This window comes from Phascolarctos cinereus, unplaced genomic scaffold (assembly GCF_003287225.1).
Source record: "Phascolarctos cinereus isolate Bilbo 61053 unplaced genomic scaffold, phaCin_HiC Scaffold_5;HRSCAF=322, whole genome shotgun sequence".
Classification (NCBI taxonomy): Eukaryota; Metazoa; Chordata; class Mammalia; order Diprotodontia; family Phascolarctidae; genus Phascolarctos; species Phascolarctos cinereus.
In genome coordinates, this window is record NW_027555958.1 from 110,159,834 (window position 1) to 110,187,829 (window position 27,996).

The 27,996-nt window shown below is 38.2% G+C and overlaps 1 protein-coding gene across 1 annotated transcript; it reads right to left on the minus strand.

Annotated features, from left to right (window-relative positions):
- Positions 1-144: 144 nt before the first annotated feature.
- ZC2HC1B (zinc finger C2HC-type containing 1B) lies at positions 145-27,897 on the minus strand. The gene is made up of 7 exons (XM_078155533.1): positions 27,694-27,897; positions 22,993-23,054; positions 19,327-19,446; positions 18,593-18,731; positions 10,667-10,806; positions 3,415-3,523; positions 145-182 (listed from the first exon to the last, which is right to left on the minus strand). Exons 1-7 carry the CDS (start codon positions 27,737-27,739, stop codon positions 145-147), a joined length of 654 nt encoding a protein of 217 aa, XP_078011659.1. The 5' UTR covers positions 27,740-27,897.
- Between the last annotated feature and the right edge of the window lie 99 nt (positions 27,898-27,996).

Consider the following 27,996-nt stretch of genomic DNA (forward strand, 5'->3'; position numbering starts at 1 on the left):
TGACCCTGGGCAAGTCACTTAACCCCATTACCTAGCCAGAAGAAAAACAAAAAAACAATAATAGTTTGATACCTTTTTTTACAGCAGTCATTTGTGTGTGTATTTCTCATACACACAATTGCACATAATACAGAAAAAAAAAGGTTAAGGAAAATCTGTACTAATTTTTGTTTGTGTCAATCCTAAGGAACAAACATGGGGGCATTTTACCAAGTAAAAGTAAAAGCTCCTCAGTCTGAAATTCTAGGCCTTCTACAATCTGGTTCCCAACTACTGATCTGATCTTATTTCCCAAATGTATCTTCTGCGCTCCAGTTGAAATAGATCATTCATCACTCTCAAAGCCTCACAAAGCATTTAGGACAGTGCTTGGCACACAGGAAGCATTTAATAAAAATGCTTGTTGACTGACTTTTTTTTTTTTGCTACAAGCCCTCTGTTTATACACTTCCATCATCTCTCTCTACCCCTCTTTATACAGGTAACTCAAGTGCCACTCTCTCTATGAGGTTTTTCTTCCTCAAGCAGCTGATGATAGAGTGAACAGAGCGCTGGGCCTGGAATCAGGGAATCCTCAGTTCCAGTCCTGCCTCAGACACTTACTGGCTGGGTGACCATGGACAAGTCATTTAACTCTCAGTTTCTTCAACTGTAAAATGGGAATGATCATAGCCCCTCCCACCTAGGATTGTGGTGAGGAACAAATGAATAAAGTACTTAGCACAACATCTGGCACACAGTAGGTACTACATAAATGCTAGTTATTATTATTGTTGCAATTATTATTATCTCCTCGCCTCTTCAGAATTCTCATAACACTAGTTTGTGTCTCTTATCACATCATAGTCTGCCTTGTAGCATGCTTATGTGTCTGTTACTATATCAGTAAGTTTTTTGAGGACAGAGATTATGTCTTGTTCATTCTTATATCTATCTTCCATATCCTAAGACAGTGTCTGGCAAATGGTAAGAACCCAAAACATGTTAAATGAAAAGAGCTATTCAGCTAGTTTTGTGTAGGCTCCAGAGGAGGCCGTTTTTACTCAATATACTGAAATCAGAAGGGACATAAGGGGAGAGCCAGTACTTTAGTTACCTATCAGTCTGATTAAAAGTCCATAGTAGGACTCACTTGGAATGAGAGTGACACTAAGTTGTCCAGTCTTATTTTTTTTTCTCCAGAGCTTTCAAAGTACAAAAAAACATGAGGGAGCCTCAAATTACTCATAGATTTTAATGCCGACATGAACAAAAACTGTTGAGACTAAAACACCTCTTTTTGGTACATGCACAAACCTATTTCAGGAAGATGCATCTCTCAGGATCAGCCATTCTACAGCATTTAGCTAGCTGCTTTCCTAAGAGTCCCTTTATCCCCAGACTGCCTCAGAGTAAAATCCAACTTTTTGACATATTTACCTTGGTGAATTTATTTTTTATATGTAGGTGAGTGAAGCCACCCTCCAAAATCAAAGGCAAGTTTATTAAGCATCGTAAGCCTAAGGCGGGACATATACAACTCACAAAGACGTGATTTTAACAAGATTACTGTGGCAAAGCTATTCATACTTTAAGTATTTAAATGGAAAACATTATTTAGAATTGTTAAAATCTTCCTCTCACTTATATTAAAGTAGAATGGGCAAAAACTATGCCATTGGCAGTCAAGCTATTGTATGCTGTATGAGCTCTTTGAGGCCAGGCACTGTCCCACTTTTGTATTTATAAGGGCACCTTAGGAGATGCAGTGAATGATGCTGGACTTGGAGTCGAGAAGAATCTTCAGTTAAAATCTTGCCTCAGACAATTGGTTAGCTACATGAACCCAGACAAGTCACTAAATTTCCCTCCTACTTAGTTTCCTCTTCTGTAAAATGAGGACAATAATAGCATCTTCTCCACAGGGATATTGTGAGGCTCAAATGAGCTTCTCTAGGTTAAAGCCCTTGGCAAACCTTAAAGTACTATGTAAATGATAGCTATCGTTAGCATAATTTGAATCACCAGGGTCTGCCAACTAGTAGGTGCATAATAAATTGCTTAATTATTGACGTGAGTCATTTAAAAGTTTACCTATCTATTACACGGTTGTCTATTTTGTCCCCCTAACTGGTATACTTCTTGAAGATTTCTAGGCTGGGGGAAAGGGGGCAAGCTTAGAGACCCATCCAGTTCAACGCCCTCATTTTACAAAGGAGCAAACTGAAGCCCACAAATGTCAAGTAGCTGAGTCAGAATTTGAACCCTCATCCTCTGACTCCAAATATTTTTATACTATATCATGTTGCCTCCCTGGCAGCACTTTACAGTCTAATGTACCTATTAAACCCAGTAGAGATGAAGGAAGATTCTTCCTTCTTGGAGGCAAATCAACCAACTCGTAAGTTTTTCACTTTTAAGAGGGGATGTGTTCACTTCTAAGAGAGAAATCTAGTATTTTTCTGTTAACATCAAGTCTCTTCCTACAACAGTATTATTCTCCCATTTTTCTGTCTGTATTCGGTCCTATATCACTTAGTAATCTTAACAGCGTTAGAGAAAGAAAGCAACAACTTCAGGTGTTAGCTCCTACCATATCTGAATGGACCATAAGGATAAAATGCTAATGACCACCTAATACTGATAAAGGCCTGCAGATTGCCTCTAGGCAAGAAACCTTTTAACTCCATCCATTTCAGAAGAAAAACCAGAAATCTTTTCTTGGGAGAGAGAAGAAGGGAATTGGTTTTGCTTTCACAAAGCAGCCAATTCTGTATAAATCAGACATTTATTTATCTGATAGGGAGAGCAAGGTCATTTTAACTAAAACAACCTTTTGGAAAAAGTACATTAAAAACAACACACTTGGAAGAAATGTTCTTTTCTAAATAATGCCCATCACTGTTGTTTAAGAGAAAATCATGAAAAGTGAAAAGAACCATACAGTGAGTTATAATGAACCAGGAAGAAAGTGGAGTTATTTGGTTTACAGAACCATGGCAAAAAATTAGTGACCTTTCTTCATTTAAGTCATTAAGATAGTTTTAAAAAATTAAAATGCTTTTTTTTTTAAACAGGCCATACCTCATATTGTGGGTCTCAGATTTTTGGCAAGATCACTTTAATTAAAATGATGGTGATATTCCAAGAAATCTAGTTCCTGATCAATGGATCTACTCTTTAGCCATGAAAGCATAGTAGTACCTTTGCCTCCATGGTTCATCCTATCCACCAGTTAGGATGAAGTATATCTTTGCTTATATTGAACTGGACAATATATGGTAGATAACATCTAGCCCATATGCCTCTGTGTCTAGGAGTATCATTTGATATGCTTATAGCTTTAGTTGCTATCATCAAACCTTTAGGGTTCCCTTTGACATTAATCATCTATCCAGCTGTCATTCCCCACCTCCCCCACCTGCTTTTCCTCACCTGCTTTGGTAGAGCGGTCACTTGAGGGTTCTGTTGCCCTGTTCTGAAGCAATGTTCCCACAGCGCTTGTTACAGTTGGTTCTTTTTTGGGAATCATTTGAGCTTTGTTCTACAGAGAAGAAGAGAATGGATTGTCCACACAGTACTTGGTAATGTTTTATAAGCTCCTGGACAAAGGCTACATGAGAGAGAGGATGGCACTTGGGATAATCTTCTAGACTTCAATTTGTTTTTTTAATTAATTTATTTTTAGTTTTCAACAATGACTTCCATAAACTTGAGTTTTAAATTTTCTCCCCTTCCCTCTCTCTTTCCCCAAGACAGCATACAATCTGATATAGGCTCTATATATACATTCCTATTAAACGTATTTTCATATAAGTCATGTTGCAAAGAAGAATTAGAACCAATAGGAGGAACTACAAGAAAGAAGAAACAAAACAGAAGAAAAAAAAGAGCAAATAGTATTCTTCAATCTGCATTCAAACTCCATAGTTCCTTCCCTGGATGTGGATAGCATTTTCAATCATGAGACTTTTGGAGGTGTCCTAGATCCTTGCATTGCTAAGAAGGGCTAAGTCTATCAAAATTAGTCATCACACAACGTTGCTATCACTGTGTACGATGTTCTCCTGGTTCTGCTCACTTCATTCAGCATCAGACCATACAAGTCTTTCCAGGTTTTTCTGAAGTCTGCCTGCTCATCATTTCTTATAGCACAATAGTATTCCATTATATTCATATACCACAACTTGTTCAGCCATTCCCTAATTGATGGGCACCCTCTCAATTTCCAACTCTTTGCCACCACAGAAAGAATTGCTATAAATATTTTTGTACATGTGGGTCCTTTAGACTTCAATTTAACAAGCATTTAAGTGCTCACTCTGTTTAGAAATTGTTCTAGCCTTTGGGAATAGTGATCAGACCTATAATTTCCCTGGTTTAGGGAACTCCCAAGTAAGAAAGCTCAAGTCGCCACCTTCTCTTTACCATATGGTGTTAGATTGTAGGCTACAGCACCAAGAGGTTAAGGGACTTGCCCAGGGTCACATACAAGCAGAATGTGTCAGAAGCAACATTTGAACTCAGTTCTTTACAACTCCAAGGCCAGCTCTCCCTATCCACTATGCCATAAGGCCTCACTTGGGGAGACAAACACCAAATTCCCCACAATCAAGGAGTTCCCACTCTACGTTCCCCAGGAGCTTATCAGAGGGTATTACTTGTTCCTCTCCTACTGGAGGACATAGGAAGGAGAAAAAAAGAGACAGCTCTCTTTTATGGCCACAGATGACCTATTTCCAGTTCCCTTTTCAAACATCCAAATATAAGTCAGAGTTTTGGAGGAGATCATGCCCCAGTGAGTAGTGGGGGAGATGGTAAGTTACATCTGAGAAAAGGATTAAAACAGTAACCTACAAATCTAAAGACAATAATGGCAGTTCCTTTTATTTTTCATTGCTTGAAATCCAGGTGACTTTGTTTATACATTAAAAAAAGAAAAAAGGAAAATGGAATTTGTAAGTGATGTAAATAAATATGATGTCCCAATTCTACCCCCTAAAAAGGGCTGCAGATGATCTGTTGTCTGGGGGACAGGCAGCTGTAGCTTTTTTTTTTTTTAAAGACTGAAAAAACCCGAGCACAACTGATTTAAAATAAGGACTCCTTTTTACCTTGTGACTGTCTCCAGCCTTGATTTCCATGGAAACCAAAGCAGATAAGTCACCTGCAACCACAAGTGAGAGTTCTCATTTGCAGACTACAGCCGATAACTACCAGGAGAGAGCTATATTGGCCAAAGAAAGAAAGAGCTTTGGGAGCCCGTGGTGATCTCTCTTCAGGCTAAGGCAGGTATATTTTAAAATTCATTTTTTAAAGTAAAAGCTCATTTGTCTTAATGCAGTGTTAAGAGTCCTTTAAACTGGTGTAATTTTTTTTTCCTTTTCCATTTGAAAAGGAGCTTTTTACTTCAGGAAGCAAGGATGTAATCAGTAACTTTTGTAGATGGGAAACAAATGCTGTGACTCAGATTCCCTGGTTTACTGGAAATAGAGAAATCCAGAAAACAGAAAGACACGATGCCAGTCACAAGGGGGACACAGAACCCTCTAATTAAACTGGCTGTGTCTTTTGATAAATGAAGTACAATACAAAGTCAAATAACATTCCCTGCAGAGGAGTTAACCCTGCACAAAGAAGAGTTCAGTCCTTAAATAATTGAAATGTACCTAAACCCAAAGCTTCATTTGACCTCTTTTGGGATACAGCTAGTAATTATGACTGAGTAAGACAAACATATACATATATAGCCAGCCCACCCTCGCCACTCTTGGCCCTAAGAACACTTATAGATTGGGTCATCCAGGGGATCACTCCTCTAGGAGTCAAGGTATTTGTGGGCCTGCATTTCTAAAACTACAGCTTGTGAGCCCCCACTGGTGTGTTTATCTGGTCTCCAGTGATCCTAGAGGAGGACACGGTTAGCTCAAAGCAATGGCATTTACTGAAATGGCACAGAAAGAAGAATAGCCACAAAACATTTTCCCTACAAACCTGGGGTATACTTTCCTACATATATATATAGATAGATAGATAGATAGATAGATAGATAGATAGATAGATAGATAGATAGATATAGATATAGATATAGATATATAGATATAGATATAGATATATAGATATATAGATATAGATATAGATATATAGATATATAGATATATAGATATATAGTATCAGTACCAGAGTTCAGAAGTAGAGAGGCACAACCAAGGTATATGTTAGAAGAGGCAAGACATGTCTCTGAAGCTACAGGACCTCTGACGTCTTCTCAGTCTCCACTGGATGCTTGGGTGTAGTTACCACTGCCCTCTAGCTTTTGGTGCTGCTGAAATCCTGGCCTATGCTTCTTTATGGAAAGAGATGGACCCCTCACTCTGGAATCAGCAGGAACCTCCCCAGTTCTGCTCCCCTGGAGTCTTGGCTCTGAGGGTCACCATCTCCTGAGGAGCAAAGTCCTGGCCCCAGGGTCTTTGTTCTCTCAATTTTGCAGCCAGACTTTGCTGCGTGCCCTGCTAGAGAAACCATTGCTAATTGGACATGGGAAGGGAAGGAGAGAGAACTCCCTAGCCCCTTGGTGCAAGGAAAAAGGTGAGAGGTGAAATCTCCACAGCTGAACCATTCTCCATTCCAGGTTCTCTTCTCCATTCTCTTTCCACAAGGCTGATTGTCAATTTTTAAAGGCCACCAGGGGGCATGGCATATCCTTCAGCCCTAGAGATTATTACTTGTGTCCCTTGTGTGTCTTCTATAATTCCATCAGGTTGAATGAGAAATTTTTTCAAACTTTGTTGCTGAGTTATAGAAAATTTCCTTAATTTGATTAAAGATCGAGTCATTTCCTTTAAACTTCTCCTTTAATATTTGTCATCCTCTAAAAATTATCTGGGGTTCTATGAACCATTTATCCATATTCCAATTCTGGCCTTCAATCTCTCCCTCATTCTGCATAGTTCTCTAATGATTTGGGGAGGCTCAGCAGGGTCCTTTTAAGTGCCTTCCTAATACCTGCTACGAATGAGTCCCAGCAGAGGTCATGGGGCATAATTCTTAGATAACTTGATAATTAGCAGTGTTCACTGAGGTCTAGACCTACTATGGCTAGCAGGTCTTTGAGATTATTACCTCTCCCCAAAACATCACTGTACAAATTAAAATAAACAAATAACACTTTGTAACAATTATCATACCCCATCTAGGTGTGTGTAAAGGCCTGTCCCAACCCAAAGACAAAAAAAGAAATAAAAAGGGAAAACAACAACAACAATAAAAGAAGAGAAAGGAAAAAACATTTTTCTTCTCACATAGAAATCCTGGTTCCAAATAAACTCCTAGAGCATGTATGGCTCTCCAGAGAGGTATTGCAGAGCTGGGGTTGACTAGAACTTACATTCTCACCTTCTAGTGAGAAACCAAACTGTCCTGTGTGAAAATTCTTCTAATAAATCTCTTTTAGTGCACAGGCCACCCGTAGATTTCGCCAATGAATCCTTGCAGCATTTAGGATTCCCAACATTTTTCCAATGGATCTTTGCAATACAAAGGATATTTCAAATGGAAGTCCTAACTCACTCCATGAAAGGATAAGCTGAACAGCTTTAAAAAAAATCAAGCAAATTCAGAAAAGTCTTTAAAATCTGTAGGCCCCCCTCAAAAGAGATTAAGCACTTGAATTCATTACTCTGAGTTTCTAGGCCATAAAACAAACCTTATCCTACACACCCATAATCTGTAAAGACTTCAGGCAATCTAGTCTGACTCATTCCCCAAAAGGGCTAGCAGTCTAGATCTACATTGACATTGGTCATAACACCTCCCATAATACAACAGATGTCAATGTTTAGCCATTCCTCCATGCAAAAGTTATCTTAAAGCAACTGGTCTGATTGAAATGTAGTCAGAAAACTAATTATAGTTTTTAAATAATGGGAGAAAAAAGTACCCATTTTTCTCCAGTGGATCTCATCTGAGACAGATCCCAAAGGATAATCTCTCCAGTAGGTTCTTGGCAAATGCACAAGGCACCCAAAATATATACCGGACAACCAGTCCTCTTACCTTAACTGTCCCCTTACCTTAGGAGAACTCCATCATGAGGCCAAACCCCTGTGATCTATCAAAACCTACCTGAACTCATTTCTCAATAATTAACAGTGCTACCTTGGTCATTCCAGTGATTCTGAACCCCTGGCTATCACCATTCAAACTGCATTCTCCATCCCCCCATTGCCTGATCACCTATTCCCATTCCCCTTGACTCATCTCCCACAACGTCCCACTCTAAAGTTACCCACCCCCTTCCAATGTGCTCTCTGGAACGCCTGCTCCATAGGTAATAATTTGCTTTCATTTTTTTTTTTTGCAAGGCAATCAGGGTTAAGTTACTTGCCCAGGATCACACAGATGATAAGTGTCAAGTGTCTTAAATCTTTTCATCTTAAATCTTTTCCTTTCCTACTCCTTCCATCCTCTGGCTTTCACTGAGACTTGGCAACCTCCTGACGAGACACAGTTTCCCTGGCCTCCCTTTTCATCACTGACTGAACTTTTTTCACTACTTATCCACTGGTAGAGGTAGGGATATTGGAATACTCCCTGGAATTGCCCATTGCCACTTCCAGAGTTCCCTCTACCACTGTCACTGAGTCACCTCCCCTCCTTTGAGATTCAGTTCATATTTACCAAATCAAAATTATGGCAACTAATGTCTACTGCCTTCTGAACATTCCCCTTCTTTCCTCTATGAGTTCAGGGCCTGACTCACAGACTCCCTCAACTTCTGCCCTCATACTAGGGAACTTAACATACGTACTGATATTCCCTCAAACACCCTACCTTCACAGTTCCCCAACTTACTTTTTTTTTTCACATATCTGCTCTCCCCTCCATCTCACCTCAGTCACACACAAAGAGGGTCATACCCTTGATCTTGCCCTCACCCACAAATGCACCACTTTCAGGTTCATGAATTTTCAGTCTCTCACTAGCTACTGGCTGCTTCCCTTCTGCCTTACAAACACGCCCATGTCTCCTTCATCTTCAAAAACCCTCACTTGACTCATCCATCCCCATTAGCTATCATCTCATGTCTCTCCTTTTTTTTTTAAGCTAAACTCCTTGAGAAGGATGTCTACAATACATGTCTTCACTTCTGTTCTTAATTCTCTGTGGTCTGGTTTCTGACTTCATCATTCATCATTGAAAGGGTTCTCTCCAGACTTAGCAACCCCTTCTAAATTACCAATTCTAGCAGCCTTTTCTTAATCCTAATCCCTCCTGATCTCTATCTCTTGACACTACTCATTATCTTCTTCTCCTGGATGCTCTCTCCTCCTTAGGCTGTTGGGACACTACCCTTTCCTGGTTCTCTTTCTACCTATTTGGTCACTCCCTCAATCTTCTTTGCTGGATCCAGGCCATATCCACTCACCATGGGTGTTGGGCCTTCTTCTTTTCTCCCTTTATACTATTTCTCTTGGTCATCTCATCAGCTCCCACAGATTCAATTATCATCTCTATGCAAATAATTCCCAGATCTATTTATCTAACCCTAACCTCTTTGCTGAACTCCAGTCTTACATCTCCAACTGCCTGTTGGACATCTCAAACTGGATGTCCCAAAGAAATCTTAAATTCATCATTTTAAAAACTGAAATCATTTGTCTTTCCCCACAAATGCTTCCTTCCTTATAACTTCCCTTTTACTGCCTAGCTCACCACACTCTCCTAGCCACCCAGGCTCACATCCACACTCTCTCTCAGTAGATTTTAACCTTTGTAACGTGTGTTGTTTAAGCTTCCTCTCTCCTGACACTGCCATCACCCTTGTAAAGACCCTCATGACCTTAAGCCTAGACTGTTGTGAAAGCCTGCTCTTCAGTCTCCCTGCAACAAGTGTCTTCCCCCTCCAATGCATCCTTCAGTCAGCTGCCGAAGTGATCTTCTCAATATGCAGGCACGATCACGTCACCCCCTAGTCAAACTTCAGTGGCTCTCTATCACCTCCAGAATCAAATAAGAAACTGTTTGGTGTTCAAAGCCTTCCCTAACCTGTCCCCTGCCCCACCTTTCCAGTCTTCTTCCACCTTCTACCTCCCCTGAACACACACAAGCTCTGCCATCCAGTGACACTGGCCTCCCCGCCTCTCCTCATACAAGACACTTCATCTCTTGACTCCAGCCACTTTCACTGGCTGTGCCTGGTGACTTGAATTCTCTCTCCCCTTCTCGGCCTTCTGGATTCCCTGGCTTCTGTCAAGTCCTCTTTACGGGAAGCCTTTCCCGTTCCCCCATTAGTGCCTGCCGATCTCCAGTTTATCCTGTATCCAGCTTGTTTGTACATAGTTGTTTGTAGGGTGTCTCTTCCATCAGACTGTGTGCTCCTTAAGGGCAGGAGCTGTCTTGTGACTTTCTTTGTATCCCCAGTGCTTAGCACAGTGCCTGCTTAATGAAGTGGGTGCTTAATAAATGTTTATCACTGACTGACTCCAGGTCCTGTGCTCTAATCACTGTGATGATACTGAGCAGCTCCAGTGAGACTCCTGAGCAGAAGGAATTTAGGTTTCTCAGTATCTAGCTAGGGACTCTATATTTGCTGATTCTGAATTGCATCAAAAGATTCTCCCCTCTGCCCAAGCTTCCCTGACATTCAACGACATAAATCAGACAACCCATGGATAAGTATATTTACCTGAGCCCTGGATGCTATTTTGGCTGCTGTCTCGGCTGGATTAAAAACTCGGCGAGAGGCCTGATCCTTGCAGAAATTAATATGTCTTGCTGCTGCAGTTTCATTAAACCTTCTCATGCAGTCAGGACACTGAATATAATCTGAACATGACAAAGAAATGCTATCAATTGAATCAACAACCCCAAACACATGGGAAGACCAGATTATTCTGAGCAGCACAAACAGGAGTATGAATTCTAATCCAGAAGACCTTGCCTGAAAGAATAAGGTTCTAAACTTTGGTTGGACATAGCCTACTCGAGAGGAATTGGCACAAAGATAAAGGGGGTATAGGAGAAACAAAACTCCCAAGTACACAGAGACCTATAAGGCAGGAATTCAAAAATTAAATTCAACAAGCATTTATTAAGGGTCTAAAGTACCTTGCCCATATGTAAGATACTACACTGGATGCTGATGATACAGGGACAGATACAATGCATTCCCTGTTCTCTAAGAGATTAATTTAACTAGGGGCAAAGTGTGGGGTAGGGGGGGAGAGGAGGAAGAAGTAGGGGAAAGACATGGAAAAAGATAACTATGATGCAAGGAAAAGTCAGAGACTGGCAAAGGAGGTCTAGGAAAAACATGAGAAGTTTGAGGAGAGGTAATATTTTTATGTGCAGGCAACTGGAGTTTATCCCTGGCCAGGGAATTTCACAATCTAAGGTACGGACACAGGCAATGCTAGGCCTTAGGTGAGATAGTCCAACTGGAATGCAGGGCATATGAAAGGGAGTAGAATGGGAAAGTTGAAGAGGCAGACTAGGATTCAGTGTAAAAAAATAAATACATTTCTAACAATATGCACTACCCAAAGTAGGAAGAAACTGCTTTGGGAGGTATCAGTTTCCCTAGTACTGGAGGTTTTTAAATAGAACCTGCATGAACACGTGTTGGAAATGTGACAGAGGAAGAGCTTGGTCAGAATCTAGTCTAACTTCACAGAACAAAGCCCCCAAATAAAAAGGATTTGTTCTGTAAAACTTAGACTTAGTCAAAAGGCCGCCCCCAAGGACCTAGAAGGCCACATGCGGCCTTGAGGACACAGGCTGCCCACCTCTGGACTAGATAGTCTCTGAGATCCCTTCCCACTCTGATATTCCATGATTTTGGCAGGAATGTCCATAATCAACAACATCACAGCCACACAGCACCGAAGTATTCAATATATTAATGGAGCACTTACTTCCCAGAGTGGTTGAGGATAAAATGAGATAATATTAGTAAAGTGCTTAGCACAGTGCCTGCCATAGAGTAGGTGTTATAGAAACAGTAACTATTATGACTATGTGTGATCTTGTCAGTGTGAGTATACTCACCAGTGGTATAGGTTACAACCTATTCCTTCCTTCTCATTCTACATTTTGTGATCCTCTACAAGGGATTCTACCCAACATGCTTGGGGCATTTTCCTAGCTCTCAGAATTATGAGGGTACCATTGCAGTGCTTTCGCTGTCACTATCTATTTTCAATTAATAAAGTACCTATTAAGTACTGCAGATACAAATGATAGAAATGAAGCAGACCCTTTCCTCAAGAAGCTTACATTCTATTTAGGGATAATCTATACATTTCAAAATGGAAACTACACACACAAGTATACATATGCACATTATACACACACACATATATAAATAATTATAAGGTGATTCTTTTGGGTGGAGTAACACTAGTAGCTGGGGGGCCAGTGGTCAGCTTCACATAGAAGATGGTGCTTGCTCTGAGCACTGAAGGAAACTAGGGATTCTAAAAGGCAAAGATGAGAAGTGGCAGGCATTCCTGGGGCAGGGTGGAGGAAGGCCATTCGGTCAGTTAGACACAGAGACAGGAGATTGTAGTTTGACATGAGAGGAAAAGCAAGAAGTCAAGTTTGGCTGGACACAGAGTGCATGTAGGGAAGTGAGGTAGAAGAAATCTGCAAGGATAGCTCAGAGGTGGATTCTCAATCAGTGTTGCCAGAGGCCCAGCCCACTTCTTTTTCTGGGCAAAGATCTTTTTGATGATTATCTTTTTACATGGCTTCCTGAGTACAATGCATCATTGGTAATATGCTTAAACTTATTTGTACCCTCTGCACGGCTCTCCACTGTTTTTCTGGGTGAGCTGCCATTTTGATGTTTTGCAAATCTGATTTTGAAGTTTCTTATCTCTAAAATTTGCTTCTTGCAATGATTATTAGAGTATGATGGCAGGACAGCATTGAGGTAACAAAGAAGTTAGAGAAGTAAGGAAGAGTTAGGACCATTGCCTAAATATAGAGCAATGGTTCAGGCTGCTACAGATAAAACAAAATAATTTGTAATTAATGTCATATGATATTCACATTGCATCTTTGATTCAAAATATTTTATGCAATATGTAAGAGGAATATATTTCAGCCTGAAATATAGTATATGTATATATGTATGTATATGTATATATGCATAATATGTATATATGCATATATACATATACACACAAAAGTCTTATAAAAGAAGGTCAGAGAAAAGAGGAGAAATAAGTGAATTAGCATTTCTTGGAATTGTTGTGTCATATGGTAAAAAATAAAAATTAAAACAAAGAAGGGAGAACCACACTTTTATTTGGACTGGGCAAAGGAAGTACTAAAAAAAATTATATCAGTTAAAGTAAAATCAGGAGATCTGGGTCTGGGCAGGAAAGGAGGCATGCCTGGGAATGAAGGAGATTATGACTGGATAGTTTTTTTTTTTTGGTTAGGCAACTGGGGTTAAGTGACTTGCCCAGGGTCACACAGCTATTAAGTGTCAAGTGTTTGGTCTGAGGCTGGATTTGAACTCAGGTCCTCCAGACTTTAGGGCCGGTTCTCTACCCACTGTGCCACATAGCTGCCCCTTGACTGGATAGTTTTAAGCAAAATAAACATCAGGCCTTCAGTACTGATTTTTTAAGAGGAAATTTAGGGAAATTTGATATAGGAAAAAAACAAACAACAATTATAACCATGAATATTAATGGTCTGAACTCACTTAATAAAATGAAATAGTAGCAGAATGGATTAGAAAACAAAACTCAACAATTTCTTGCATACAAGAAATAAACTTAAAACATAAAAACACAAAGTTAAGCTGTGGGGTGGGAATAAAATGTAATATGCTTCAGCTAAAAGTAAAGCAAGAATTGCAATCATGATTTTAAATAAGGCCTAATTGTAAAAAAAAGTTACTTTTAAGAGAGACAAACAGGGAAATTACATTATGCTTAAAGGATTATGAATTTAAATCAAGTCAAGAAGCACTTATTAACTGTTCACTATGTGCCAGGCTCTGTGCTAAGGGTGGGAAATACAAAGAATACAAAGAAAAGCAAAAAAAAAAAAAAAGGTCTCTGATTTCAAGAAGTTTGATCTAATGGGGAAGATAACATGCAATCAACTATATATACAAATAAAAAATATAAATAAGAGATATTCAACGTAGGAAAGGCATTAGCATTAAAGAGGATCAGAAGAGATTTCTTATCGAAGGTGGTATTTTAGTGGCCACTTGAAAGAATCCAGGAAAATCAGGAGACAGAGATAGAGAAGGAAAGCATTCTAGCAAGGGGGAGGCAGCAACTGAAAATGCACTGAGTTGAAAGATTGACTGTCTTGTACAAGACCAGCAAAACAAAGCCTTCTTTCATGCTTCTTCCTTGGGGTATCAGAATTGTAGTTAGGATTTTGCCTTTCAAATCACTGTAGAAGAATAAACCTCAGTATTAGAACCAGAAAGAGGATTTGTGGCAAAGCAGCAAGTGTAAGGAAAAATATTGTGGAGAAGTTCAAATAGGTATATTGGTAGCCACAGTATTGTAGAAAAAGGGCAACAGGGCATTGATGCACTGTACCCCCAGCACAGGAGTTAGCTAAGACCAAGATGCTCTCATGGCAAAGTTAAAAAGCCTTGTAATACAAGGGAAAAGGAAAGGCTTATACAGGGAGGGGCCAGAAGCATCATTCTGTTCATGCAATAATCAGAATTAACAACTGGGGATATGGAGCGCTGAAAGGATGAGAGGCTCAAGATAATGCTGGATAGCAATCAATGTGCCATAGGGTAAACAGTATCTGTATTGAACACATGCATCAAGTGTATAACTCTCCACTTTCCCTCAGCAGGTCTGCTGGATTTGGGCTCCACAGGACCATCATGCTCTACTGCCATGTATCCCTTGGTGCCCCTCCCTTTTCAAAATTCCTTTGGCGTGTTGTCTTCCTCATTAGACTGTAAGTTCCTTGAGGGCAGGGGCTCTGGGTATCCCTAGAGCTTAGCACAGTTTTATTTGACACATAGTAGGCACTCCATAAATGTTTACTGAATTGAATATTGAATTGAAATGGCACAGCAATATAAGCTAACTGAAATGCAAAAAGACACAATAAGGCAATACTTAGAGGTAACTTTGACATCTCTTTCAGACACTGACAAATCTAACAGAAAGAGAAACAAATTATATATCTAAAGGGGTTTTAGAAAAATTAGATCTTTAGACCTACAGAAATTATTGAATGGTATCTAAAAGTATACTTCGTTTTTAAAGTTATCAGACAGAATCTTTACAGAAATGATTGAGTACAAAGGTATAAAGAATTAATAAATACATTTAGAAAGGCAGAAGTATTGAACACATTTGTTACAGACCATAACACAATAAAATTATTATGACTGATAAGGAAAATATGTACAAAAGATGAAGACTAAATAACAAAATCTTAAATGATCAAAAAATCATAGAAACAACAAATAGTTACAGTAAGCTTATTAATAAGAATGATATGGCATGCTGAAATAGGATGAAGCTCAAAGCCATCTTTAGAAAAAATTTATAATTTTTGGAAATTTATGTTAAAAATTTATATTATAGTAAGCATGTGATTTTTTAAAAACTAGAAAACTAATAAATTAATTAGCTCAAGAAAAGCACATACAGAATACATTTTGAAAAGCAGAGATTTTAACAGTAAAGGTATTTATAAAATTTTGAAAATCAAAAGATAAAATAGAAAACAAAGAGAAACTGAAAAATAAACAAAGAGCCAATTTTTTAAAAACCAACAAGCCTTTAGCTAATTTAATCCAGAAAGAGAGAAAGGAAAACCAAATTACAAATATAAAAACCTTTAGGGAAAATTTATAGGAAAGGAGATAAAATATAGTAGCTTCCTATACATAATTATATGTATGTATATAACATATAAACAATATATGTTATATAAATTATGCCATAATTTGTAGCCCCAAATCCATCAAAAGTGAAAATAGATGAAATGAATATCTACAAACATAAAATAACTAGATTAAGAAAAGAAGTAAAGAATTGAAACAACCCAATCTCAGAAAGAAAAAAATTCTTGGACCAGACCAATTTGTAAGTGAATTCTATTAAACATCTAAAGAACAACCATTATCTACATAAGTTGTTCACAAAATAAAAACGTACTCTACCGAACAGCTCCTATTACATAGATGGGTTATTGATACTCAAATTAGGGAAGGATAAATTAGTGAAATAGAACAACCAACCAAAATCACTTAATATTTATATCAAAAAAAGGTGTTAGTCAATATGAGATAGCTATGTGTAAAAAATATTCAATATAACTAAATATAATTCATAGCAGGAATTTCAGGATGGCTCAACATTAGGAAATCTATTAACATAATTAATAATATTAACAATAAGTTATATTGCTTGCCTTTTCTTTCTTTCTTTTTTCCTTTCTTTCTGTTTTTTTGGATAGGCAATGGGGTTAAATGACTTGCCCAGGGTCACACAGCTAGTAAGGATTAAGCGTCTAAGGCCGGATTTGAACTCAGGTCCTCCTGACTCCAGGGCCAGTGCTCTATCCACTGTGTCATCTAGCTGCCCTGTATTGCTTGCCTTTTCAATGGGTGGGGCAGGGTCTGGAAGGAGGAAGAGAATTTGGAATGCAAAATTAAAAAAAATTAATGTTGAAACATAAAATCCTTAAAAAACCCAATCTCTTAGTAGATGCAAAAAAGGCTTTTGACAAAATATATAACTTATTTATTTTAAAAAATCTAAAAAAGCATACAAAGGAAAGGATCTTTCCTTAAGATGTTCAAAACAAAAGCATTTATATAAAACCAATAGCTAATATTATTTGTAATGAAGAAACAATGAAAACTTTACCATGAAGCATTCTGAATTCCATCCAGTGTTTAAAGAGCATTTAATGCCAATGCTATTCAAGTTATTCTCAAAAATTAAGAAAACACTTTACTAAATGCACCTTTTTTGAGATAAATGTAGCCTAACAACCCAAATCACAGAATAATTAAACAAAGAATGAGAACTATAGACTAACATAACTAGTAAATATTAATGCCAAAAATTTAAATAAAAACCTTGCAAAAAGACTACAGAAATATATGCAAGAAGTTATTCACTATCGCCAGGTTGTATGTATACTAGGAACGCAAGGATAGTTCAATATCTGGAAAACAATTAGCAGAAAGATTAAAAACCAAATAACCCAAACCACATGCTGCTTATTTTTCTAGAGGTGAATTGGATCCTGCTCATATCAATGAAATGAGCCCTAACCTGGATCTATAAAAGCTCCTATATTGAGGTGCCCCAAACCAATGTGACCAACAAGTAGTGGCTGGAGGAGATGGGCCTTGAGTTCTTGGGAAAAGAGAATACCAGGTTTCATTGACAAGTTCAAGATGAGACTTTAATGGAATGGTTTAGTAATAAGCAGATCAAACCTGAGCCATCCAAGGGCACTGGCTATTAGCTGGAGTTAGAGATGGACTCCAGTCATATGAGGCTTGACAGTAACATCTTGATTTTTAACCAGTCTTGCTCAGCGTCAAAACTTAAACTGTGAACTGTGGGCTGTTATCAATATCTCCCTCACCTAACCCAGAGAAGAAAGACTTATCAAGTCCAGCTCAAGTTCCATGCACTTAAATAAGTCTTCTTGGATTGCCCTGGGCCTAGATGACAGAATTTTATACAAATCTTCAAAAGTAAATCAAGTTATTTTTCTTTTACATACATCTCTGAGATAGGACTTTGTCTCAGGGAGAAATGGGATAGTTAAAAAACTGTACAATTTCTCAGAGGAAATCCAGCCCAGTGAATTAAGATGACTTCAAGGAAATAAAAACAGCAAAAATCAGTGGATTTAGCAAGCATGTAACTTCCAAGGAGAGTTCTTAATTTTTCCATCTCCTACAACTCAGGGGACCTTATTCTATATTTCTCAGGTAGTTTTTCTTGTTGTTGATCTCTAGAAAGTTTACAGAGGGCATGCAATTGGATGAATATTTCAAGAGTGAACAAGGACATGAAGGAAAGTGATGGATATTAAAGATGACTGTCATTATGAAAGACATTACTTTCACATAGTTTATTTATCTAGAGTAAGGAGCTGAAATAATATTTCTAAGCATTTAAGAGGGAAATGCCTTTTCACTTTGCAACTGTGAATTTGAAATAGAAAAAAAATAATATTCAAGTGGTTAAAAACAAGAAATGGATAATATTTCAAATATTTGAGGTCTAGGACCTTGGTGTAGGAAGCTCCCCAGTGACAAAACATCTGTTCTGTAACTCTCAGAGAGTTGTGAAGTCAGGGAGGAGAGGGATAAGAGGTTAGTTGAATTGCTCATTCACACAGCCAAAAAGAGTCAGAGGTAAGACCTGAACCCAGATTGCCTCAACTTCAAGTCCTACTCTTTATCTATTATCCCACACTGCCTGACATTGGAATGTAATTTTTAAAGTAAAGAGTACTCTTTGTTGATTTTAATTTGGATAGGTTGTTGGAATGGATTAAGTATTAGGCCAAGATGAAAATGGAGCTTTAATTAAAATGTCAAAGATCAACTGGAAACATAAAAGGCCCCAACCTGGGTTGATGGTTGGAGGGGGTGGAGGAGGAAGAGGACGGCCTTCCTTAATGGCTAAGGTACACTGCTTGGCTGATCGAATTGCGTTAATAAAGTCTTCATGTTGTTGTCTCCAATTAGATTTCTTCACGGGTGGCATCTATAAAAGACCATAAGCATCAAAGTAGACTACACTTCCCTAAATAACAATAGGATTAAAATAAAATAACCCACTTGAGGATACAAAAATCCATGTGAAACTGGAGAAACAGTTTTGTTTTTTTGTTTTCAACTTGAATAACTGAGAGAGTTGTCCTGGATTTTATTTATCTAGAGTAAATGCAATACACATGAGTTTATAGCAAGGCTTTGGCTGTATACCCAAAGATTCAGTTCACTGTTTTGTGATTTTCCTTTAAACTACTGGGAGTATCCCTTGGGTAGGTAGGGCATTATTCATGCCATCTGCAAAAGAATAATGAAAATGTTATAACATTATTTTAGATAGCATCCTTCGAATGTGTCATAAGCATATCATCACTTACCAGGAACAACTATTCCCAACACTAAACTTAAACAGGCTCCACATCCAATTGAAAATCTGGAAAGGGAATTCATGCCTCTTGATGTCATTAAGTTAAGGAAGAACCACCCTAAGTTCACTTGTGTGCCCTTTCATGGTCATCTTAACTGAATGCTGTATAGAACCCATCTAAGACAGTCACTGGAAAACAACAGGGAAGACTAAATGGTACCTTGGCTGGGGGAGACCTTCTGACCGTGAGAATATCAGTGCCCTGTAATCTTTGCTTCAAGGAATTGAAAGGCTTACGTTTTTTGTTGAAAAGTCTTTCGCATATTGGCCCGTGCCTTTCCTAGGAGATAGAAAAAAGAAAAAATGATCACAATGTTGTAAATGTTAAGGCCTAAGATTGTTTTCACTGCATTACATGGAGCTTACCTGCATAGCCCAATACTTCATGCCTATTCACACTCTCAAGTTCTAGTATTAACCTTGGTTTTATATACATAACCCAGTCATTTGGATACTGGCCTATTCCATCCAATATTCTTATTAGAACATGGTATGTATAAATTTCCAACAAAAGTGTAACACACAACAAACTGTTCTAGAATAGCAGAAACATAATCCAGTTGGAAAGAACCTTAGAGATTATGTCATTCAAACTCCTACCAAAAGCAGTAATCCCCGTCAACAACACCCCTGAGCAGTAATGAATGCATCCATCACCTCCCTGAACACTCTAGTGATGGGCAGCCCATCCCATTGCTGTACGATTCTAATTATTAAGATCTTCCTCATATAGGGCTTTAATCTGCCTTCTCTTAACTCCTATCCATTCATTCTAGAGTTCTATTTTCTGGAGTAACACACAGAAAATCTACACCTATTTCCAAATGAAAGCTCTTCAAATATATAAAGAATGATCATAGCCTGCCTACCTCCAAGATTTTTTCTTCTCCAAGCTAAACTGACTCAGTTCCTTTAGAAGATGGAGTTTCATATCACCTCACTATATATTGTGGTTACTGTCCTCTGGAAAAGCCCAATTTTGTCAAGGCACTTGGCAATCAACACAGTATTCCAGAAGTAATCTGACTGGGCAAAGTACAATGGAACTACTACTTTCCTCAATTCAATACAATCAGAAATTATTTATTAAATGCCTCTTATGTGCAGAGCACTGCTGGCAGGTACGAAAAGAAATTAAAAATAAATAAGAGAAAAATAAATAAGCAAATAAATAAGAGATAGTCGCATCTCTCAAAGAGCTTACAATTGAGTAGAGTAAGATAAACCATGTAAATAATTAAATACAAAATAGAATATGATAAATTAATAAGCATTATTAAGTGTTTACTATGTGTAAAGCTCTGTGCCAATATAAAGGCATAACCAAAGTTCGAAGGAGCAATTTCTGCTTGGCAGTAATGGTGGGACCGGAGAGTATCAGGGAAAACTTTATGATTTAGAAATTATCCTTCTATACTGCAGGTCAAGATTATACTTATTTGGCAGTAACATATTGCCATTGTGGTGTAGTAGAAAAAAAGTCAATCTTGAAGTTTTACCTCTCATACACAATGGTTGAACCCTGAGCAAGTGACTGTCACTGAACTTCTCTATGCTCTAGGCAACTCTCTAAGACTGTAAGTTGAAGAAAAGGTACCTCCCTCCATAGGCTGAGAGAGTTTCCTTACCAAGGAGTTTTCTAAACCAATGAAATCACAGGTCCAGTTCCTAGCTCCATTGTACAGTGATATTGAAAAAGACCCACCTTTCCCATTCTACACTTGGATAGTTGCTCTCCTTAAACCTTCGCTATAAGACGTTACACATCTCCCGATTAAACAAATTTCATCTTAGTTTAAATTTATATTGCTTTTATAAGTTCTTGTTATTACATCTCTATAGGTTTATTCTAATATACTTTTCTCTTTGTTTCTATCCCAACGTTGAAATATTGTGCCCTGGCCAAAAAAAAAAAAATCACAGATGAAAATAGAAGTTGACACAAATGGACTTACATGACCTAAGTGGTCAGGGATAACCCATCATCAGAGCTCAGTACTGCCGTACAGAGCCAATAGAAATCACTGACCACTTGGCTGGGTTAGCTCATGCATCTAGCCAAGAAGAAAATGGAAAATGGAGAAATGAAAACAAAGCTGGGAAGTCATTTAATCAATGACTCCAAAGTCAGCTGTATTAAGGCTAGGAACTGGATTTCAGGAATGATGATGATGATGATGATGATGATGATGATGAAGATGATAATTACAGCTCACATTTATGTAACACTTTAGATTTTCAAAATGCTTTACAACACTATCTCATCTGAATCTCACAACAACCCTGAGAATTACAGATGCTCCTGATAACCCTATTTTTACAGATGAGGAAACTAAGGCTCTGAGAAATTAAGTGACTTGCTCAGGGTTTACACAGCTATCAAGTATCTGAGGTAGGATTAAAACTCAGGTCTCTTCCTGACTTCCAATCCAGCTGCACCTAAAATCCAACAACTTTCTCTTCATCACAGTTTCCAACGTGTCAAGTTCAAGTCTTCCTGGTACACTTCCTGGTATATTTAAAAGAAAAGATACTTGTACCCTAGAAGTTAGATATTGTAGTACATCTAAGGGGTTCAAGTGCCTCCACTTTCTCTAAGAACCCCCAACTTTAGGTTAACTACTCTGGAAAAGAGAGACGTACTTAATGTCTTGTTTAAGTGACTTGCCCAGGGTCACACAGCTAGTGCCTGAGGTCAGAACTGAACTCAGGTCTTCCTAACTCCAGGCCTGGAGCTTCATCCACTGTGCCACCTAGCAGCCCTCATACTTTGCACCTTAAGCTCACAACTCCCTTTGTAGCCTGTGTTCCAAGCTTCAATTATGTTTGGACAACAAACTCTTAAGTCTAGCCAGTTTCCTTCATGGGAAACTTTCTAACTTAAAAAAGATGTCACCATCTTGGGTTTATTTATCATCAGCAGGGCCCCATTAGAATGCAGGTAAGGTACTAGACCTATGTATTACTCTACTAGACCAAATAACTAAAATCAAACTCTTTATACAGTGTGGTTACTACATTTCAAAAGATATAACTTGAGTTATAGTCATTACATCTTAATGATGGGCTCTAATGACAAGTTCTTCTGTATATCATTTAGTATAAACACTATATAATATCCCTTGGAGATAGGAAGGGATAGGGATTTTTACTTAAACTCACGGATGGGAAAACCAAAAACAGCTTTTACACATGGATTGGGGCTTACAGATCATCTTGGCCAACTTCCTCATTAGATACAATTAAATACATTAGATGGGGAAACTGAGGATCATGAAATTTAAGTGATTTGCCCAAAATCAAACAGGTTGTAAGGGCAGAACTGGACTTAAGCCTACATTCTATGATTCCAAATTCAGAGGCATTTTTCATATTCTGCCTCTCTGACTTTGGCCTAGCCAGAGTTAATGATAAAGTTGGGACTACAATCCAGGTCTCATGACCCCTACGTTGAGTCCTCAGTCCGTTTTGTTATGTAGTATGCTGGCTTTGAAACCTAAATTCACAAATTCTTGCTGGAAAAGCAAAAAGAACTGCCAGGGACTGGCCAGTGTTTTTATCTAGGACTTTTTCAAAAAACACCTCCATCTGGTATTTTTTTTTTAAATGACAACTCCCAAGAGACATTTTACAGGATTCAGCTGCTGTTTTAAAAGAAGTCACACCAATTTGTATCAGGGCACCTTCGTTTCAGCGGCAGACTATACTTCTCCCATCCTACTTCTTTCCTTTCCACATCTGCATTTAATCTTTTTGCCTCCTCCACAATGATATTACAGTTCATTTGATTTCAATGAAACGCATCCACAAAATGTCTTAATTTTACCAGAACATCTGGTGCAAAGCTTCTCCCACAGACATCACAACGATATAACTTCAGATTGCCATCTGTATCAAATTCAAAAAACACAAAAATGTTACACGGAATTTCATGCCCACAAAGAAACTGATGTACAGAACAGCCCACGAGTGCTTAATATTATTCCCATCCCACCACCCACTTGCAGAAGAGTCCTTTGTAGATCCACCTGTGTTTTTCTTTTCTATCGTGAACTTCTCACCTCACTGAGCAAGCAAATTCCACAGCCCCCAGGCAGCCTTGGCATAATTATTTGCTTTTCCATTTTTAGGGTATTTTAAAATTAAGTGCCTAATAATACCTTTGGGGATACACACAAAATTAAAGGCAAAGCATAAAATTCAAAAACTGGCAAGTTAACGTTTTGCAGTGTGGTACAGTAAACTGGATTCAGAATCATTGAATACTTATGGGTTTGATTCCTGCCTGGCTCTGCTGCTGAATACCTGTATGACTTCGTTGCTGTTCAGTTGTGTCTGACTCTTCATCACTGCATGGACATTACTGTCTGTGGAGTTTTCTTGGCAGAGATATGCCATTTCCTTCTCCAGTGAGCAAGGCAAATAGAGGGAAAGTGACTTGCCTAGGGTCACCCAGTGTCTAAGGCCAGATTTGAACTCAGGTCTTCCTGACTCCAGGCCCAGCACTCTATATACTGAGCCACTCAGCTGCAAGTTATTTATTTAACCTCTTTGGGCCTTGGTTTTCTCTGTAAAATAAGGGGGATGATGACCTGAATGATTAGAGTCACTTTCCAGCTCTGAAAAGAGTCAAATGTGCTACATAAATGGCAAACAAGAGTTAGAAATGTTCAGGGAAAAGGGAAACTGAGGCCTGGAGTAGTGAGGGAAGGCTTCATGAAGTGTGACTAGAGCTAGCCTTGAAGGAGGGGAGGGAGACTGGAGAGTTGAAAGAGAGGACAGTGCTCCCCAGATCCAGAGAAACCGTACAAAGGCATAAAGGTAGGACGGACTATGGCACATATATGATCTGATTGGCAAAGAGAGCTCATGTTAGTAGTCTGAAATTTGGTTGAACAAATAGATTGGGACAAAGACTTTGAAAGCCAGGAGGAAGAACTTAGATTTGGTGACATATAGAGCTATTGTAGCTTTTTGAGCCATGGTGAAAATGGAAAACTAGGTTGCAGAATGGATTAGAAACGCAACAAATCGTCAGGAAAACCAGTTAGGCCATGAGTTGCAGTAATCTAAGTATGAGATGGTGATTGAGTACAATGGACTAAGATGGTTCCAGCAGAAATGGGATACAAGGGCATTATTATTATTAAATCAACAGAACTAAGCGACTTATTAAAAATAGGTGATGAATGAGACGAGGCAAAAATGAATCCAAGGATTCAAAATTGGGGTTTTCCACAGTGTTTACTACAGTACTTCCAAGTTTCTGCTTAAATGGAAAGGAAGAGAGCAGGTATACCGGGACTAGTCAGAGGCAGACCTTGAATCCACATCTTCCTTTCTTCAAATGCAATGCTTATATTCACTATATCAACTTGAACACAGGCTGGATTGCAGTTGGGAAATTGTGCAATGCTTTTTAAAATGGTAAGTGAATACCTAAAATAAAAGTTTACCCTACTTTAATCACCAATATGCTCCTAGCGATGTTAAAAAGCTGTGAATTACAGAACCCCAAATCTTCACAGAACTAAAGTTACAGGTCAATGGAGAGATACGTGATCAGTATAAATAGGTTGTGGCATATAACCAATGAAGTACACAAAGTGGGATAAAATATAAGGTTAAAGAGATATTAGACCAGAAAAGGAAGTGGGCTAAGGCAGGAGTAAAAGATACCATGTCAGGAGATCTAGAGGAAAACCCTTAGTACATCCATTTAGGGTAGACTCCATCCCTTAATAGGATTTGTGGGAAGGCATCAACTTAAGAGACTGTGAATATAAAATGCATAGATGGATTTTGATTTGCACTGTTAGAGGGTGTTCCCATATCAATAACATCACAGACCAAAAGTGATACATGGAAAGCATTATAACCTAAAAAAATATGAAAAAGCCCTTTGAAAAGAGAAAATTCTTTACTCAATTTTAATTCATTCAGCAAATATTTTGACTTGAAATATTAAAATATATTATATGTAAGACACAGTGGGGTTCTAAAGATAGATTTTAACGAACTCTTTAGGGGTCTTCCCCCTCTCTCTGCAAACATCTAGAGCCAGAACTGCAGCAACCAAAGGATCTAGAGCTGTATGTAATTTGGCCCCATATTACCAGGGGAGGATGGCTAAGGCTGGTTGAGACTAGGAGTAGAGCTAACTAGTTTCTTACTAAAAATCCCCATGTCTCTGGAGGCAGTTGTATGAGCTATACACAGATCATCCCTATGAGGACGAGGCAAAGCAAGAACGATGTTTTTCTCATCCAATTGCGGACAAGCCAAGCAAATTCAAGATAAAAAGTCCAGCAGGGTCAATTGTTCCCTACTCTGGAGGGAACTCTAGTAGCTTTAGGGTCACAAGGGTCATTAACCATTAAAAGGTTTTTCTCTTTTACCTATTACTGACCTGAATTTGATTGGAACAGCCAATCAGGCCAGAAAGTTTCATCAGACACACTGCGAGCATAGTAACAATGTAAAGGACTGAATTTTAACATTTCAATAAAGAAGTGGTCCTTCCTCATCAGGTCTTTCACTTAAGAAGGGAGTTATCTAATGACATCACAATGGTGGATGTGTAGCTATAGTACACCACAGAGGACAAACGAAAAAGGTCATAAGCAGCTGCTTATCACCAAGGATTTAACTTCTAAAATAGTAAAGGCATTAATAAGTCTGGAAAAAAAATTACATTAAGTTAAAAACTGTCATTCAGTCATGTCAGACTCTTGCAACCCCATTTGGGGTTTTCTTGGCAGATACTAAGAGATTTGTCATTTCCTTCTCCAGCTCATTTGACAGGTAAGGAAACTGAGGCAAAGGTTAAGTTACTTGCCCAGGGTCACACAGCTAGTATCTGAGGGTAGATTTGAACTCACAAAGATGAGCGTTCCTGATTCCTGGACCGGCACTCTATCCGCTTTGCCACCTAGCTGTCTAAATTACAAAAGCTGCTGAAATGATCATTAACTTGTCCTATTCACCATCACTTAGATATGCCACAAACATTCCCTCTTTCCAGTTTTCCATTCCTTTTACCTGAAATGCCTGTCTGCTAAGATGATTCTATCCTTCTTTCAAGACCCACCCAGCTCAAGGCTCATCTTCCCTACTGAACTCCAACTTCTGCAGCACATTAGATCTGAGAACACTTTATTTGTGCTCCCCAGGCATTTGGTATATCACTCACTTGGTGCCTGATTAATAATACACTACAGAATATGCTATCTTTTTAATGGGTATATGTGTGTATATATTTATCAAATGACACAAGTATATATATCTTTAAATAACACATATACCTATGTGTATGTATATATCTATATATACATATCCATCCATCCATCTATCATTCCAAAGGAGATGCCAAGTCCCTTGATGGTAGAGACCTATCTTTCCTTTTACTTTTTATATTTCCAATGCTAACATAGTGACTTAAACATAGTACATACTAATACTTATTCATGTCTATAGACCACCTTAATCATAGTACAGATTAGTTCTATTTTTCAAAATGTCACAGAAGAATTTTGTGTAGCTCTGCAGAACCAAAATCAGACTATCTTGCTCTTCTCTGGGGCATGAGGTTCTGGAGGCAGAAACATCTGGCTTAAGTTAAACAAGTACTCTTTGCTAAAATTTGTGATCTCTGGTCATAAATTTCTATTATTAATATTCTTACACTATTTAATTCACATATGATGAAATTAGAAGCCCACAAGATAAATTTACCTGGAACCAGAATAAATATCCACAAGCCCTTTTCTGGTTTGAAAAATTATTTTCAATTGACTAGGCAGCTCTTTTAGTTAACACACCTCTCCTTTAAGGAGGCTTTTACCAGTGGAAAGACAACTTAGCTGAGAAATCAAGAGATAGATTTTAGTTCTGCTGCCCCCTGGCTACATAATTGGAGACAAGTACTTCACTTTCCTAAGCCTTCATTTCCTCACCTTTAAAATCCCTATCAGATCAGATGATTTCTCTGAGTCCTTCTTCCATTCACATTGGGTTTTAAACATGGGTTTCCTACTTTGACTCTTAAGATTTATTCAACAAACTTTTATTGAGTTTCTCCCATATATATGTCCTTGGTGTTTATATAGCACCTAATATGTTGGTAGCTTTCTCCACAAACACTTGAATGAATTCTAATGACTGCATGAGTTAATCATAGTGTTGATACACAGTTCAAATTAAATAACTATCAGAACTGTGGAGAAAAAGGATAAAAGATTTCCATTAAATAGATCACTGTTAGAGCTAGAAGGGTCCTTAGATCATCTAGTCTAACCCCCTTCTTTTACAGATGAGGAAACTGAGGCCTAGAGAAGTGAAAGTGATTTGACTATGGTCATACAAGTAGTAACAAAGCTGTGATTTGAACTATGGTTTGACTCCAAATACAAAATTCTTTCCACTATTCTACGATGCCTCCTTTGGAAAACAAAATGAGAATCTCATGGGTAGAAGTAGTTAGCTATGCAACATAATGTTAAAGTTTTAGACATCAAATGCTATTCACCTGATGGAAATGGTTCCTTCCCAAGCATTCCGTTCATCACTCCCATTGATTTGCTAAACACAGATTTACACAACAGTTATAGCTAACATGTTGATTATGGACACATGAAGAAATTATCATTACCGAGTGTTTTGCAGCCAAGTGAGCCAATAGTCACTGGCTACCAAATAATTGACAATTATGACTACAATCCCATGAATCTTACAAAATGTGATGGGATTTAAAGGGAGAACAACAAAACCCAGAAAACTCCAACAAGAAAGGCGCTCCAAAAGTCTACTTCTGTATTTTTATCTAATATTG

What these genes read in the sequence shown, in the direction of transcription:
- ZC2HC1B (XM_078155533.1), bottom strand. Translation starts at nt 27,739, where the DNA reads ATGGGAGTGATGAACGGAATGCTTGGGAAGGAACCATTTCCATCAG. An exon ending in GAAGGAACCATTTCCATCAG is followed by an intron (nt 23,055 to 27,693) that starts GTGAATAGCATT and finishes AATTTGATACAG; the next exon opens with ATGGCAATCTGAAGTTATAT. An exon ending in TGACCGCTCTACCAAAGCAG is followed by an intron (nt 183 to 3,414) that starts GTGAGGAAAAGC and finishes TTTGTTCCTTAG; the next exon opens with GATTGACACAAACAAAAATT.